The sequence below is a fragment of the Felis catus genome, chromosome A2 (assembly GCF_018350175.1).
Source record: "Felis catus isolate Fca126 chromosome A2, F.catus_Fca126_mat1.0, whole genome shotgun sequence".
NCBI lineage: Eukaryota > Metazoa > Chordata > Mammalia > Carnivora > Felidae > Felis > Felis catus.
Window position 1 is genome coordinate 118,057,443 of NC_058369.1, and position 15,855 is coordinate 118,073,297.

Below are 15,855 nucleotides of genomic sequence, written 5' to 3' on the forward strand. Positions count from 1 at the left end.
TGGTTCACATTCAGGGTCTCATGAAGCCTTAGTCGAGGTGTTGGTTGGGTTGTATTTATGTGAAGGCTTGATTGAAGCTGGAGAATACACTTCCGAGATGGATCAGTCATGGCTGTGGCGAGAAGCCTCAGTTCCTCGCCATAGGGAGCTCGATCTTCCAGCTCACGTGATGGCTTTCACCAGAGCAAGTGATAGCGAGCAAGGAAGAAGCCAGTGCCATAATCATCCCTTCCACCTTGCTTGTTCGAAGCAATTCACTAGGTCCAGCCCCCACACAAGCTGAGGGGAATTAAGCTTTACCTCTTGGAGGAAAGAGTGTCCAATAATTTCTGGGCATAATTTTTAAATCCTTTTATTTCATTTTATTTTTTTATTAATAATTTATTTATTTTTTTAACTTACATCCAAGTTAGCATCTAGTGCAATAATGATTTCAGGAGTAGATTCCTCAGTGCCCCTTACCCATTTAGCCCATTACCCCTCCCACACCCCCTCCAGTAACCCTCAGTTTGTTCTCCATATTTAAGAGTCTCTTCTGTTTTGTCCCCCTCCCTGTTTTTATATTATTTTTGTTTCCCTTCCCTTCTGTTCATCTGTTTTGTCGCTTAAAGTCCTCATATGAGTGAAGTCATATGATATTGGTCTTTCTCCGACTAATTTCACTTAGCATAATACCCTCCAGTTCCATCCACGTAGTTGCAAATGGCAAGATTTCATTCTTTTTGATTGCTGAGTAATACTCCATTATATATATATACACACACACACACACACACCACATCTTTATCCATTCATTCATCGATGGGCATTTGGGCTCTTTCCATACTTTGGCTATTGTCGATAGTGCTGCTATAAACATGGGGGTGCATGTGCCCCTTCGAAACAGCATCCCTGTATCCCTTGGATAAATGCCTAGCAGTGCAATTGCTGGGTCATAAGGTCGTTCTATTTTTAATGTTTTGAGCAACCTCCATACTGTTTCCCAGAGTGGCTGTGCTTGCATTCCCACCAGCATTCCCACCAGCAGTGCAAAAGAGATCCTCTTTCTCCACGTCCTCACTAACATCTGTCGTTGCCTGAATTGTTAATGTTAGCCATTCTGACAGCTGTGAGGTGGTATCTCATTGTGGTTTTGATTTGTATTTCCCTGATGAAGAGTGATGTGGAGCATTTTTTCATGTGATGGTTGGCCATCTGGATGTCTTCTTTGGAGAAGCATCTGTTCATGTCTTTTGCCCATTTCTTCACTGGATTATTTGTTTTTTGGGTGTTGAGTTTGATAAGTTCTTTATAGATTTTGGATACTAACCCTTTACCTGGTATGTCCTTTGCAAATATCTTCTCCCATTCTGTTGGTTGCCTTTTAGTTTTGCTGATTGTTTCCTTCACTGTGCAGAAACTTTTTATTTTGATGAGGTCCCAGTAGTTCATTTTTGCTTTTGTTTCCCTTGCCTCTGGAGACATGTTGAGTAAGAAGTTGCTGTGGCCAAGATCAAAGAGGTTTTTGCCTGCTTTCTCCTCGAGGATTTTGATGGCTTCCTGTCTTACATTGAGAACTTTCATCCGTTTTGAGTGTTGTGTATGGTGTAAGAAAGTGGTCCAGGTTCATTCTTCTGCATGTCGCTGTCCAGTTTTCCCAGCACCACTTGCTGAAGAGACTGTCTTTTTCCATTGGATATTCTTTCCTGCTTTGTCAAAAATCGGTTGACCTTTAAGTCCCTTTAATACTCAATATCCATTTCTACTTTTTAAAAAATACCTTCAGAAATAAGGATAGACCTTCCCACCACTAAATCCTCAAATACGTTCTTCCATCTACTTCCTCCTGATCTTGAAATAAAAGCTCTAATTTCACCTCTTTCTGAATCAGCCGCACCACTTGTACTTTGCAATTTGTCCTCTGTTGCCTTCTGTGGGACCTTGCTTTACCGTTACTCTGTCTCCTAAACCATTCCCTTACAAAGGTACTGTGGTTTCTGTCGTCTCTAAAACCGAACAAAACACTGCTCTGTCCATTTCTCCACTCACTTCATAGCCAACATTCCTGAAGAATTGTCTGGATGCTGTTTCTAATTTGTCAGTTCCCATTTATTCTTCTATACAGTATCACTGGCTTTGACCCTAAATTGATTTTTTTTTTTTTTTTTTTTTTTTTTAGTTTATTTATTGAGAGAGAGAGGGAGAGAGAGAGAATCTCAAGCAGGCTCTGTGCTGTCAACACAGAGCCCGACTCGGGGCTTGAACTCACGAACCGTGAGATCATGACCTGAGCCAAAATTAAGAGTCCGATGCTTAACCGACTGAGCCACCCAGGCACCCCCTAAGTTGATTGTTTTCAGGCCGCCGCCAACTTTCTTATTGCTAAAATTACTACTACTTTTCTGTCTTTACCATGTGCAACCCCCAAGGAGCACTCGACACCATCAACCACTCCATTCTTCTTGAAACGCTCTCGGATTCTGACGCATTGCTCTCCTTTGGCTGCCCTGCATCTCGCTTTCTGTCCCCTCAGCGTCTTTGCCGGCTCCTCTGCCTGACCACGGGATGTTGCAGTTCCTCAGGACCCAGTGCGGAGCCCCTTCCCCTTGCTTTGTCCTCTCTTGCTGGAATCTTGCTAGTTCCCATAGGGTTTTGTCGCTGCTGCCACTGTTGAGGTGTTCCCAGTTTATACCTCCAGTTCACACCTTTGCTGTAAATTCCAGATTCTCATCTCACCAGCGTGTGTAATAAGGCATTTCTACCTGACTTTTCACGTCTCACATTTAACATGTCCAAATTAAACAACTCACTCACTGTCTTTCCGCCGTTCTCTCCATAACTGTCCACCAAGTTATTCAAGCCAGAAATCTAGGAGTCATTTTTTTTTTAATGTTTTTATTTATTTCTGAGAGTGAGAGAGTGCACATGAGCAGGGGAGGGACAGAGAGAAAGGGATCTGAAGCGGGTTTCACAGCGAGCCCCCGCAGTGAGCCCGATGCGATGCTCCAGCTTACAAACCTTGAGATCATGACCTGAGCGGAAGTCAGATGCTTAACCGGCTGACTGAGCCGCCCAAGCGCCCCTAGGGGTCATTCTTAATTCTTCTCTTTTCTTGATCTCCCATTTCCAGTCCATCAACAAGCCCTGCATATTCTCTCTCTACGATATAGCATGGATTTTCTCTTTCTTACCACCACCTTCTTCCATATTGTCATCTACTGTCCCTTAAATTATTGTAGTAGCCTCCCCACCGGTCTGTGTCCCCACTTCTGCTCCATTTCTGCAGAGACTGGATGGGAGGCAGGGGAGTAAAAACAACCCTGTGCCATTAATGATCAATAGGAAAAAGACCAACACCCTGATGGCAAAATGGGCAAAGGCCATAAACAGTTGGCAGAAAAGGAAATACAAAGGCTCTCAACCGCACTCGATAAGACCAAGTAAAATTACAATGAGATACCAGTTTTCATCTATCAAGTTGGCACTTTTATCCATTGTTGGTAGGGATTTAAGTTACCACAAACATTTCTGAAGGGCTCTTGGGTAGAATCTGTCAAATAAAAAATGTGCATCTCCATTGACCTAGCATAGGTTCTAGGAATTTGTTCTGCTTGCACACGTCTGCAAAGAAGTATGGATGAGGACGTTTTAATATTGTTTGTTAGGAGGAAATGTTGGAAACAAGTGAATATCCATCATTTAGAAGCTAATGAAACACGTTATGGTAACAGGCACATGAGCGCGCTCTTGGGATGTTACCCGTTGCCTTTGATGTATTCCTCTTTCTGTTTCTTTAGATCTCGGCTCAAATACCACCTCCCCTGAGAGCCCTTCCCTGGCCACACACTAAAGGGGGTCTCCTCTTTCCTCTTTCACTTGCCGTCGTTTGCAGTTATTTTGTTAGTTCACTTGTATTTTCGGCTCCCTGCCTTTGAATGTGAACTCTGAAGGGGCAGTCTGAATTTTTCACTCTTGCATCCCCCAGCATCTAGTATGTATTGTTTGAACGAATGACTAAAAACTGATCGCCAAATCTTGAATAAAAGTCCATGTGTTATCCTTGCTGGTGGTGAATCATTAAAAGTATTCCCATTAGAGGTGCCTGGGGGGCTCAGTCGGTTAAGTGTCTGACTCGTGATCTCAGCTCACGTCTTGATCTCAGGGTTGTGAGTTCAAGCCCCGCGTCGGGATCCATGCTGGCCATGAAGCCTACTTAATAAAAAAAAAAAAAAAAAAAAAAAAAAGGCATTCCTATTAAAGTCATGAGCAGGATGAGAACGTCAGGTATGATGGTCTGGTTCAAATGTGTATTTGATCCTCATCCCCCTTTCTAGCCCAGGGCTCCCCAAACTCTTGGTTTCCTAAAAGTTAAGAGCAGTGGGAGCATCTTTTGCTATATTTGGTCTTTGGCCCTCAGTTCTTAAAATAGTTCTAGAGTAAAATAGTTCTAGAGCCGTAAAGGTAAAAGGAATGTCTTGTTATTTACAACAAGCCCCTTGCAACCACTCTCGATTTATGTCAATGAGGTGGCCTTTGTAAAGTCCCCAGAGGTGGGGTGCCAAGGCCACCACCCCCCTTACCTCTCAGACCTCTGGGGAAGCTGCCATCTGGCAGCTCAGTTGTGACCAGTGGTCAATGATTTAATCAGTCGTTCCTGCCAAGTGAAGCCGCCATTAAGAGAAGCCCCGAGGTGTGGCGTTCAGAGACCACCAAGTAAGTTGGTGAGGATATGGAAGAGTGGCACGCCCTGGGGGTGGAACCTCCTTGCCCCTTCCCGCATACCTCGCCCCTGGTGCCCCTGGTGCCCCTGGTGGTTCCTGAGTTGTATTCTTTTATAATGAAATGGGAACCTCGTAAGTACAATTTTTTTTTCCTGAGATCTGTGAGCCACTCCAGCGAATTAATCAGTCCCGAGGAGGGGGTCGTGGGTGGTTCCGAAGCACACACAGGTGACAACCTGGACCGGCACTGGACATCCGAAGGAAGGGGCGTGGGCAGGCTTGTGAGAGCAAGCGCTCAACCTGTGGCATCTGGCGCTCTGCTCGGTTAGGTAGCATCAGAATTGAGTTAAAATGGGAGGACGCCCCGCTGTGTTGCAGAATCGCTTCGTGTGTGGAAACCTACATCTGGCGGCAAATGAAATAGTGCTGTAGTTAGTAAAGAGTATCCAGAGGAGACGCACTGAGTGCTTCCTGGAATCAAGGGTCACCGTTATTATTAAGCATACCGGAAGCATACCCAAAGCAATTAGGCAAGAAGATGAAAATATGAGTCTAAATAGTGGAAAGGAGGAGGGGAAAATAATAAAGCAATTGATATGGCTATTGTACACTTCAGGAAGAAAATAACAGACTAGCAGGAAATTTAACGGAAGAATACTTCTGGGTCAACCCTTTGCTGTTGCATTGACCAAAGTGACTCTGCCATGTATGGATTTTTAGGGTCACTCTTTAGTGAGGTAGAATCTCAAACTTTTAAAAAAAGTCACAAGAATAGCATATATCCTTTACTCGGGTTTACCTGTTGTTTGCATTTTGCCCCATGACCCCATGACTTCCCTGCTTTATAATTATCACTAGCTATCTCTACAGAATTCTTTTGGTCGTGAGACATTTAAGAGTGAGTTGAAGCTGTTTTGTCCCTCAGTACCCAAATACTTAAGTGTATATTTATCAAAATTATCAAAATTACGAAATGAACCTAAATCTAAGACCGTTGTCTAATCTGTCCATATTCACATTTTATCTATGACCACAGAAATGTCCTATATAATGCTTTTTCCTCCTGGATCAGCATCTAACCCAGGGTCACACATTGTATTCAGTTGCCAAGTCTCTTAGGCACCTTCCATCTGGAAAATTTCCTGTCTTGGATTTCTTAAACTCTAGATTTTGGAAGCGCATCAGACAGTTGTTTTGTAAAATGGCCCCAATTTTTATTTGCTATTTCCTTGTGACTAGGTTGAGATTATGAGTTTTTGGCAGGAATATCACAGAAGTGGTCATTTCTACTTCTCCATATCGTATCAGAAGGCACATGATGTCAGTTTATTTCCACTTTGTGATGCTGGAATCTACCATTAGGCTTAGGTGGTGTTGGCCATGTGTCTCCTGTTGTGTTATTTTTCTCTTTGTGATTAAGTTATCTGTGAAGTGATACTTGAGACTATTACACTGCCTTGTTTCTTGTCAAACTTTTACTCCCTAGTTTTAGCATCCCTTGATGACTTTAATTGCATTCTACTGTAAGAGATTTCCTTTTTCCCTCATTTACTTGTTTGTGTTCAAATGGACTCTGATTCTTCTGTTTAACTCGTTTAATGAGTTATTCATTATTAAAGGATTTTTTTTCTGCTTCTTGTAACGTGAACAGTGGTCATACAGAACTTCTCTACCTTCAGTTTTTCTCTTCCGGAGTTTTTAGGCAGGCCATTACCGCTCTTAAGTACTCCCCCCTCCCCCCAAAAGCCTTTCCAGACTAAAGTCTGCTTGGTTTCTTTATCGGCTTCACCCAGGCCTGTATTTGCTACCTGTTCCCTCTGTTTTGTTTGTATAACTTTAGACTTAACATATTCCTCTGTTTGCAAGTCCACATGTGTCTATACATGTTGTATTAACTCACATACTACAGATTAATGAAAAGGACCTCGCTTCATGGCTCTAAAACAGGTCATGCAATTTAGAGTTTAGAAGCTCCTAAGCCCAAACAGCGAATTCGTAAACAAAGTAAGCTGCCTCGGGAAGCCAGAATTTGTGAATTTGTTTATCTTCAGGCTTAACTCTCCCTCAAAAGAAATAAACACACCTTAAGAAAAGAAAGGAAAGGAAAGGAAAAGAAACCTTGCTTTGGCAGGAGAGCCATTAAGAGAATGATGACCCATCACCTTTTTCTCCCTTCCCCAAATTTAGGCAGGAATCAGCACGTCATTGCAGGAAAGCAAGACAATAGCAGCTCACCAGTTGGAAGCGGGTCCCTACCAGAGTCTGCGGATGTTGTGTCTAGGAATTCGTCTATTCCACAAGTATCTACTAAGGGTCTACTATGTGGCTGGTGCTAAATGCTATGAAAAAAAAAAAAAATTATGAAGCAAGGGAAATAGATATTGATGGGAGAGGAGAGGTGTCTTTTGATTTATTTGTTTTAAATAATAGTAACATGGTGATTTTTGACTTGAGACCTGAACTTCAAAGCCACGGGGTGGGGAGTGGAGGAGTGAGCAGAGGGAGAGCCCTACAAGCAGAAGGAACAGCAAACACGAGCTGGGAGATGGGAGGGTGTCTGGTGCCTGAGACTGAGCCTTGGCGGGGGGGGGGGGGGGTACTGCCTTGTTTAGAGGCGGTGAACATGAAGCTTCAGCCAAAGAGAAGTAGCCGGTGAGGTAAGATGATAGAGAAGGTACTCGGATGCCAGGTGAAGAAGCTGTTTCCAGAAGGAGGGAGTATCTAAGGGAAATGTTGACGGGGTCCGGTAAGGTGAGTGCGGAGAACTGTCCGACTTGGGGAGACCCTGGTGAGGTGTTTCAAAATTCCCACAGGAGTAGGTCCAAGAGAAAATGCATGGAGACCAGAGGACTCTTCGGAGGATTGTGCTCTTAAAGGGACCAGAAGAATGGGATGGGATCCGGAGAGTAACATGGGACACCAAGGGAGGGATTTTTAAAGATGAGAGGTGGTGTAGATTCGTAGGCTGGTGGGAATAATCCAAAAGACAGGAAATAATTGACGCAGAAGAGGACAGAGCAGCAGAAGCAGTGTCCTTGAGCACAAGAGTGGGGTCATGCAGAGAAAGACCGACTGAGACAGGAACGAGACCGACCCCGGGTCAGGAGGGAAGCTGAGAAGGTCAGAGTTCAGTCCAGCGAACAGAGAAGCCAGTAAACCAAGTGGGCCACTAGCACGCGTGCTTCTTCTTTCTGCTCGTCTTGATTTCTTTCCTTGCTTCTGGCATCTGTAGATTTTACATTCCTTTGACCTTCATGTGTTTTTATTTGCTTGTTTTGTAAAATTAGCATTTCTCTGCCTTAAGAGTATGGGCGTGGTGCTGATGTCCTGGAATTAGCCCAGTGTACTATCCCTCCTGAAAGAGAAAAGTTACAAATAGATCCTTTGATGGGGCAGCTGGGTGGCTCAGTTGGTTAAGCGTCCTGTTCTTGATCTTGGCTCGGGAGCCCTGCGAATTGTCAGGCTGCTGAGAGCCGGAAGCCTGCTTGGGATCCTCTCCTCTCTGTCCCTCCCCTTCTCGCATGCGAGCATGCTCTCGCTCTCCCTCTCTCTCAAAATAAATACACTTTAAAAATGGGGGCGCCTGGGTGGCTTCAGTCGGTTAAGGGTTCCGCTCTTGATTTCGGCTCGGGTCATGATCTCAGTTTCGTGCGTTCGAGCCCCACGTCAGGCTCTGCGATGATAGCACAGAACCTGCTTGAGATTCTCCCTCTCTCTCTCTGCTGCGCCCTTAGTCACACTCTGTCTCAAACAGAAGTAAAAGTAAAAAAAAAAAAAAAAAAAAAAGATCCTTTGAAAGCATTTGAGAAGCTTTGATCTTATGTTAGAGGGGGGAGAATTGTAAGCCTTTAATATAATTAAAAGTATCAGTATATACAGTGTATGTTAATGGTCGACTCTTATGTCTCCAATTAAATTGAAAAGTAGTAGGACTCTAAGCAAGCATAGTTGAAAATCTCTATGGAGGGGCACTTGGGTGGCTTGGTCGGTTTCAGCTCAGGTCATGATCTAAAAAAAATTTTTGTTTAATTTAATCTCTGCAAGTTCTATAGAAAGGTGTAAGTAGTGCCTGCTGTATTAGGGCAGGAGAGATGTAGTGAAGGATGCCGATGTCTCATTGAATTAACATAAAAATACCTATGGAGATGTTAGTCTGAGCTTTGTTGTTAACGTCTGTTAACGTCTTTTCTGGTTTTAAAAGAAATAACATTTGTTGTGGGGCATCTAGGTGGCCCAGTCAGTTAAGAGTCCCACTCCTGATTTCAGCTCAGGTCATGATCTCACGGTTGGTGGATTCGAGCCGTGTATCAGGCTGTCTGCTGAGCGTGGAGTCAGCTTGGGCACCCCCCCCCCCCACCCCGGCGCTGCCCCTCCTCCCCCTCTCAAAATAAATAAACTTAAAAAAAGTCATTTCTTTGATACTGAAATAATGTAACGCCAGTCTTCCCTTTTGACCTGTTTTTTTTTTAATGATCACTGAGCAGTGTTACGCAGTTTTAAAGGTTTGACTTATTTGATGAAATACAGATTTCTGCTTAGCACATTTTTGGCTATTTTTATAGGAGAATGAGGTACTAGGAGAGAGACATCAAGAAGTGGGTCACAGCTCCCAGAACGAGGAAAATGAGCAAAGAGTATCAGCCCAAGAGAAAAAACTACTACAGCATAAGAATGAGGATGCACGCAAAGCAGCAGATAAACCTGACTGGGAGGCAGAAAAGACCACTGAATCTAGAAATGAGGTAAGCGTATCAATATCCAAGCCTGTTTTGGCTGGAAGGTATATTTTATGGCTTTGACAGTATGTGTGTCAGTAATGAATTCTGCATGTAAGGGTGCCCTACTATAAGCAAATCAGATATATGAAAAGATATTTTAATTGTGGAAGTGGTTATGATTCACAAAGGAATCAGCCCATAGAATTAGTAATCTCTGGTTAAACTCCAGATTGGGAGGGGGGGATGGGTATATATGTATTTACACACACACACACACACACCCCATCCAGGAGGTTGCTAGCAGGTTTTGTGTTTGCCATGGCAAGGAATAGAGGACTAGCATGCTAAACCCAGGAATCCTCAACCAGCCATCTGCAGAGGCACCCAAGCTCAGAACTTGAAGGCAAATGACCCCTCAATACCAACTAGGTCTTGAGCTCAAATCCTCAGTGTCCCTGTAGGCCGTGCTGAATTCAGGAGCCTGCCTACTTTGTACCTCTAGCCTGGCCCAGTGGGACAGCCTCTTTAAGAGAGAGAGACAGAAACAGAATCCGTCAGCAAAAAGCCTGACGTGGGGCTCAAACCCCTAAACCGTGAGATCATGACTTGAGCCAAGGTCGGATGCTTAACCGACTGAGCCATGCAGGTGCCCCCCTCCTTTTGCTATTTTTAACCATACCCTTTTGCTGTGAGAGAGGCCAGGCTGAGAGCTGGATTCTTTCTGCAGCCTGTGCTTCCCCTCCTCCTTTCAATTGGACCATACTCTGGTTTCTACTCACAGGCCTGGAGGTTCCACAGACCCCAGACCATTCGGCACTTCCACTTAGAAGGTGCATCCTTGTAGGTCTTGCCCTGATGGTGCTCTCAGCCATGACTTGCCCCAGACAAGGAACCATGTGTTTGTATTTAACAAATACAGGTTTAGGAAGAATGATTAGGCTGACCATTTTGCACCTCAGGTATGGAATGTGTCTCGTAAGAATGGCTCAGTTGTCTGTTTTTGTGCGAGATCTATACCCAGCTAAACAAAAAAATAAAGCAATTAAGTAATGGATCAACCAAATTCTTTGAGACCAAAGGTCTCAAAATTGTTCTTTATAGGAGAACTCTGTTGCATGGACTGCAAACAGATTTAAGGTGCTCATATCATAGGAAGCATGTATTAGCCCATCTGATAAGATTCTGAAGAGAAGTGAGGGTTTCTTGTTTTTAAGAGGTGAGAGCAGGTTTCAGGGAAACACCGAAGAATAGGGAAACTCCCAAGGATGAATAGCAACATGAAGCCACATGAAACCATTATTCCCATCAGGGCAGAAGGGAACCTGGGGAGAAAGAGAGCTCAGTTGTCTCTAAGGCACATTTGTCTCTCCTTCCATCTCAGACCTTTCTCCCCTGTGGATCCAGTAAGGGTTATTAGCTCCTGTGTTCCATCTCCGGGGGCACTGAAGACAAGGGAACAAGCAAAGGTGTACAGAAACCTATCTGACTAGCCTGAAGGGTCAGTCCAGAATTCATTTTAAGCAGAATGGGCTTTATACTCTTCCCTCACTTTTGTAAATTAAGGCTTTCTTTTCTGCAAATAGCATTATTTACTCACCATTAAGGATTTTCACAGGATTCCAGATTTGTGCTGATACTCATTCTCACACACTCCTGACCATCTGCAAATTTTGGTTAGTAGCTGGGCAGGACTAATGGCCCAAGTTTGGGGTCATTAACAGAATAGGACACTACTAAAATTTCTTAAGAAATGAAGAATCATTTTAAGTTAACAGTCACGTTAGCAAATAAGTCTTCTCCCCACTAAGAATGTGTGATTTGCCAGTAAAAAGAAACTGTATCTACCAATTTAGCTTAAGTGGTCATATAGCATCCATAGAAAGACACAGAAAGCCTTCTGTTTGTTATATGTTACGGGCCTCAAAAACAAGGAATTTGGTAGAAGAGGAAATGAAGTCAAGTATTTGTATAGACTTAGAATACTTCACACTGGTCTGGACCCTCAAAAAGGGAAACCTGAAAGTAAAAAGTGAAGGGAGGGGAGTCAGGAATGTGAACTTGCTAACACTTAAAACCCCTAGGATAGAACAAAAATGGAAATCCAGATTTTTTTTTTTTTTAATTTTTTTTTCAACGTTTATTTATTTTTGGGACAGAGAGAGACAGAGCATGAACGGGCGAGGGGCAGAGAGAGAGGGAGACACAGAATCGGAAATAAGCTCCAGGCTCTGAGCCATCAGCCCAGAGCCCGACGCGGGGCTCGAACTCACGTACCACGAGATCGTGACCTGGCTGAAGTCGGACACTTAACCGACTGCGCCACCCAGGCGCCCCGGAAATCCAGATTTTAAGTGCATAGCAGAACTCAAAAGCAGGAAAAGGAACTCAAGATAGTATGCAGCAAAGAGGGGACTCAAATCGAGAGTTAGACTGACCCCAAAGCTGAAGAAGCCCCAAGGAGGTATTGGATACAAATTTCATGACTGGGGTTGAATAGATGAGAAGTGAGGTCTCAAGTCCATACATGGGAGGGGGGGGGGGGGTGGACCTAAGTTCCCCACCTAACGCCTAGAATTTATAGTCTCTTTGTTCAGGAGGTAGGGACTAGGGCAACCCTAACCACCACCAAGAAGACAGCAAAGTCCATTCGTCCTTAGAATCTGCACTACCATTGTTACCAGGAATCCTGAGCCGAGAAGGCAAAGTCTACAAGATGATATAAAAAATGGTCCTTGCAGAGAAAAATAAAATTTAATAGTAAGTTGGTAACCCTTGGTGTGTGATTCCCATGGAAACTGTTACCAACAAAGATGAACTCACCTTTAAATATAAAAGGGGCACCTGGGAGGCTCAGTCAGTTAAGCATTGGACTCTTGATTCCAGCTCAGGGCATGATCTCACAGTTCATGGGTTTGAGCCCTACCTCAGTATGGACTACTTGGGATTCGCTCTCCCTCTCTGCCCCTCCCCTGCTCGTACTGTCTCTCTGTTTCTCTCAAACATTTAAAAAACTTTTTAATAAAAAAAGTCTCTCAGAAAAGACTAGAAGTATGAAGGTGAAGCACCGTTCAGAGTGTTTATGGCAAAATATTTTAAAAATTAAAATGATCTTAGGACACTCAGATTAAATACCAAGCAGAGTAGGGGCGACTGGGTGGCTCAGTCGGTTAAGCGTCTGACTTCAGCTCAGGTCACAATCTCGCGGTCTGAGAGTTCGAGCCCCGCGTTGGGCTCTGGGCTGATGGCTCAGAGCCTGGAGCCTGCTTCCGATTCTGTGTCTCCCTCTCTCTCTCTGCCCCTCCCCCGCTCATGCTCTATCTCTCTCTGTCTCAAAAATAAATGTAAAAAAAAAAATTTTTTTTAAAATAAATACCAAGCAGAGTAAATAAAAATGAATTAAGTCCCCAAATACATCCAGCTGAAATAGGACAGCAATTTTAAAGGGGAAAAAAAAATTCTTTAAATTACTGGAGGAAAAAAGATTGGCATAACAACAGACGGATAGCAAACATCAATAGCGATGCATGCCTTAGTGCAAAGCACTAAGGGAAAACATTAAACCTGATCATCTTAACAGATAAATCATTGTTTAAACATGAAAGCAAAGTAACTCCAGGTTCCAAAAATGAATCTGCCACCAGTGGAGCCACTCTAAAAGATCAAAGGAGTTATTTCAATCAACCTGAAGGCTGAGGATGAAGCAGTGAGTGAAATTGGCAACACATTTTGGAGACGTCTAAATATGTATTTGACTTGTAAAAATTACAGAATTTGGTAACCAATTTAGAAGGTAAAAATAAGGCAGAACAATACTAGGCAAAAATTATATGGAATGTGGTTAGGGCAAGAATGGGGGAGATGTTTGGAGTTCAAGATTCTTAAGGAGGGATATTAAAATACTGAGTACTGAAAAAGATCTAAAAATTCCAAAATAGGGATGAAAATCCAGTGGAGAGAGCCCCCAAGCAACCTTCCTAAATGAATGGTGCACCTTACGTTTTTTTCTAGAGATCTCTAAATGGGACAGACACTGCTTTCTCTCTGGAAGACTTGTTTCAGTTGCTTTCATCACAGCCTGAAAATTCACTGGAGGTAATTGGAAACTTGACTTTTATCCTTGTAGGAAAATCTGCACTGATCTGTGAATGTATTTAACTTCTTTAAGCTGAATGACATGGTTTAGCTTGTACAATAGGATCTACTGGTGGTGTATTAAATGCAGGTTTAGGATTATTACTTTTTATAGAAATACTTGAATTTTGGAGAATTTGCTAAATTATATATACTGTTCCTCCTTCTAAATGATCACCAGCATATTGAACAGAATGGCAGTAAACATCAGACATACCAAGGCATACTTCATACTTCAGACTAGCATAATTTACCTTAAAAAAAAAAAACCTGCACCCACCTTCCCCAGACTTCTTCACTGTAACTGTTAATGTTGACTGTTGCATCTATAAAGCAGCAAATTACAGTAATTGTTTTAACATCAAGGCCAGCTTTTAATACTAATCGAATCAAACTTTCCCCAAAAATAGCATCGTTCACATTTGAGCTCACATTGCATGTTGTATTTTCCTGTATTTAAAGTGATTCATAGCTAACAGCATGTTTGTAATAGAGAAAAGTACTAAATTAGGTACTAGAACTGCTATTGAAATAGGGTTATGTGTATTTAAAAGGTTTTTTCTTTCCCTTTTCAGGGCCTCTTACTTGGAGATACTCCTCCAGTAAGTATCAACGATGGCATGAATTCAACGTATAATGTGAATTTTAGCCAGGCTATAAGTCATGATGTGAATCTACATGAGGCTATGTTGCTGTGTCCTGACAATACGTTTAGAAGAGATCCAGTAGCAAGGACTTCACAACCACCACAAGAACCATTTCTACACTTAAATTCTCATACCAATTCTGAGCAGACCCTTCCTGGGACTAATTGGACAGGATTTCTTCCCCTTGTTGGCAATCAGATTCATCTAACAAGTGAGGATCTTCTACATGACCTTGATATAAATATATTTGATGAGATAAGTTTAATGTCTTTGGCCACAGAAGAAGGTTTTGATCCAATGGAAGTTCCTCAGCTTTTTCAAGAACCAGATTCCGATTCTGGGCTTTCCTTAAATTCAAGCCACAATAGTACCTCTGTCACCAAATCTAATTCTTCCCATTCTGTGTGTGAAGGAGGTGCTACAGGTTCTAGTAGTGACCTTGAATCTTTCTCCCACCACGACTTGGAAGGGGCTGTGGGAGGCTACTACCCAGAACCCAATAAGCTTTGTCACGTGGATCATAGGAGTGATTCTGGTTTTCATGGGGATCTTGCATTTCAACACCTATTTCATAACCACACTTACCACTTACAGCCAAGTGGTTTAGAATCCACTTCTAATTCTTTTTCACGGTATGGGAAGTCACAGAAAATACGGGGTAGATGCCTCAATGACACAGACAGAAACTTAAGCCGTGATGAGCGGCGTGCTAAGGCATTGCATATCCCCTTTTCTGTAGATGAAATTGTCCGTATGCCCGTTGAGTCTTTCAACAACATGCTCAGCAGGCACTATTTGACAGATTTACAAATGTCACTCATCCGTGATATTAGAAGAAGAGGGAAAAATAAAGTTGCTGCTCAGAACTGTCGTAAGCGCAAACTGGACATAATTCTGAATCTTGAAGATGATGTATGTAACTTGCAAGCAAAGAAGGAAATCCTTAAGAGAGAAGGAGCCCAGTATAACAAAGCTATTAACATACTGAAACAGAAACTGCATAACCTGTATCGTGATATTTTTAGTAGGCTAAGAGATGATGAAGGTAGGCCAGTCAATCCGAACCAATACACTCTTCAGTGCAGCCAAGATGGAAGTGTTTTGATTGTACCCAAGGAACCGATGACCCCGGGCCACAGAAAAGAAAACCAAAAGGGAAAGACAAAGTGAAGAAATTGAAGGCGGATCCATTAATATACCTTATGCATGAGGTATCAGAAACTGATACATGGTCACAAACCATTGAAACTGCTTCAAAGTTTAGCACAAGTGTTCTAAATATCTTAAGTACTGCTACTTGACAGGGCTACATTTTGAAGCTTTTATGGAGAAGTTTGGGAGAAGCCACAACTTTTTTCACGAAGTCCTACTGCATTATATGCATGATTCTTAAGTACTATTTATGAAGAACAGGGTGACATGAAAAACTGGATTAAGACAGTCCAGTCTTTGAGCTAACACTGGATGTGGATGTAATTTTAAACGTATTTTGGTTTTTATAAAGGACTTGAAATGCAAAGTAGCCGTAATGTTTTTATTTAGGTAGCACTGACCTACGGTTCTACAAAAGCTATTTTAACTGGACTTTTATGAATGCAACCTATTGTGGAAATAAATCTTACAGTTGAATTTATAAAATAACTTTCCCCTTTTATACAG

General features: G+C 42.6%; 1 protein-coding gene across 2 annotated transcripts in view; it reads left to right on the top strand.

Annotated features, from left to right (window-relative positions):
• The window catches only part of NFE2L3 (NFE2 like bZIP transcription factor 3), a 31,677-nt gene extending 15,962 nt beyond the window's left edge, over positions 1-15,715 (top strand). The window contains exons 2-4 of one of the 2 annotated variants that reach the window (XM_019825057.3): positions 9,263-9,442; positions 13,427-13,510; positions 14,125-15,715. In XM_019825057.3, the coding sequence (XP_019680616.3) occupies positions 9,263-9,442; positions 13,427-13,510; positions 14,125-15,366 (1,506 nt within the window). In that variant the 3' untranslated portion in view covers positions 15,367-15,715. The remainder of the gene's footprint in view (positions 1-9,262; positions 9,443-13,426; positions 13,511-14,124) is intronic. The other variant, XM_023250448.2, reaches the window with a different exon arrangement.
• Positions 15,716-15,855: the final 140 nt, after the last annotated feature.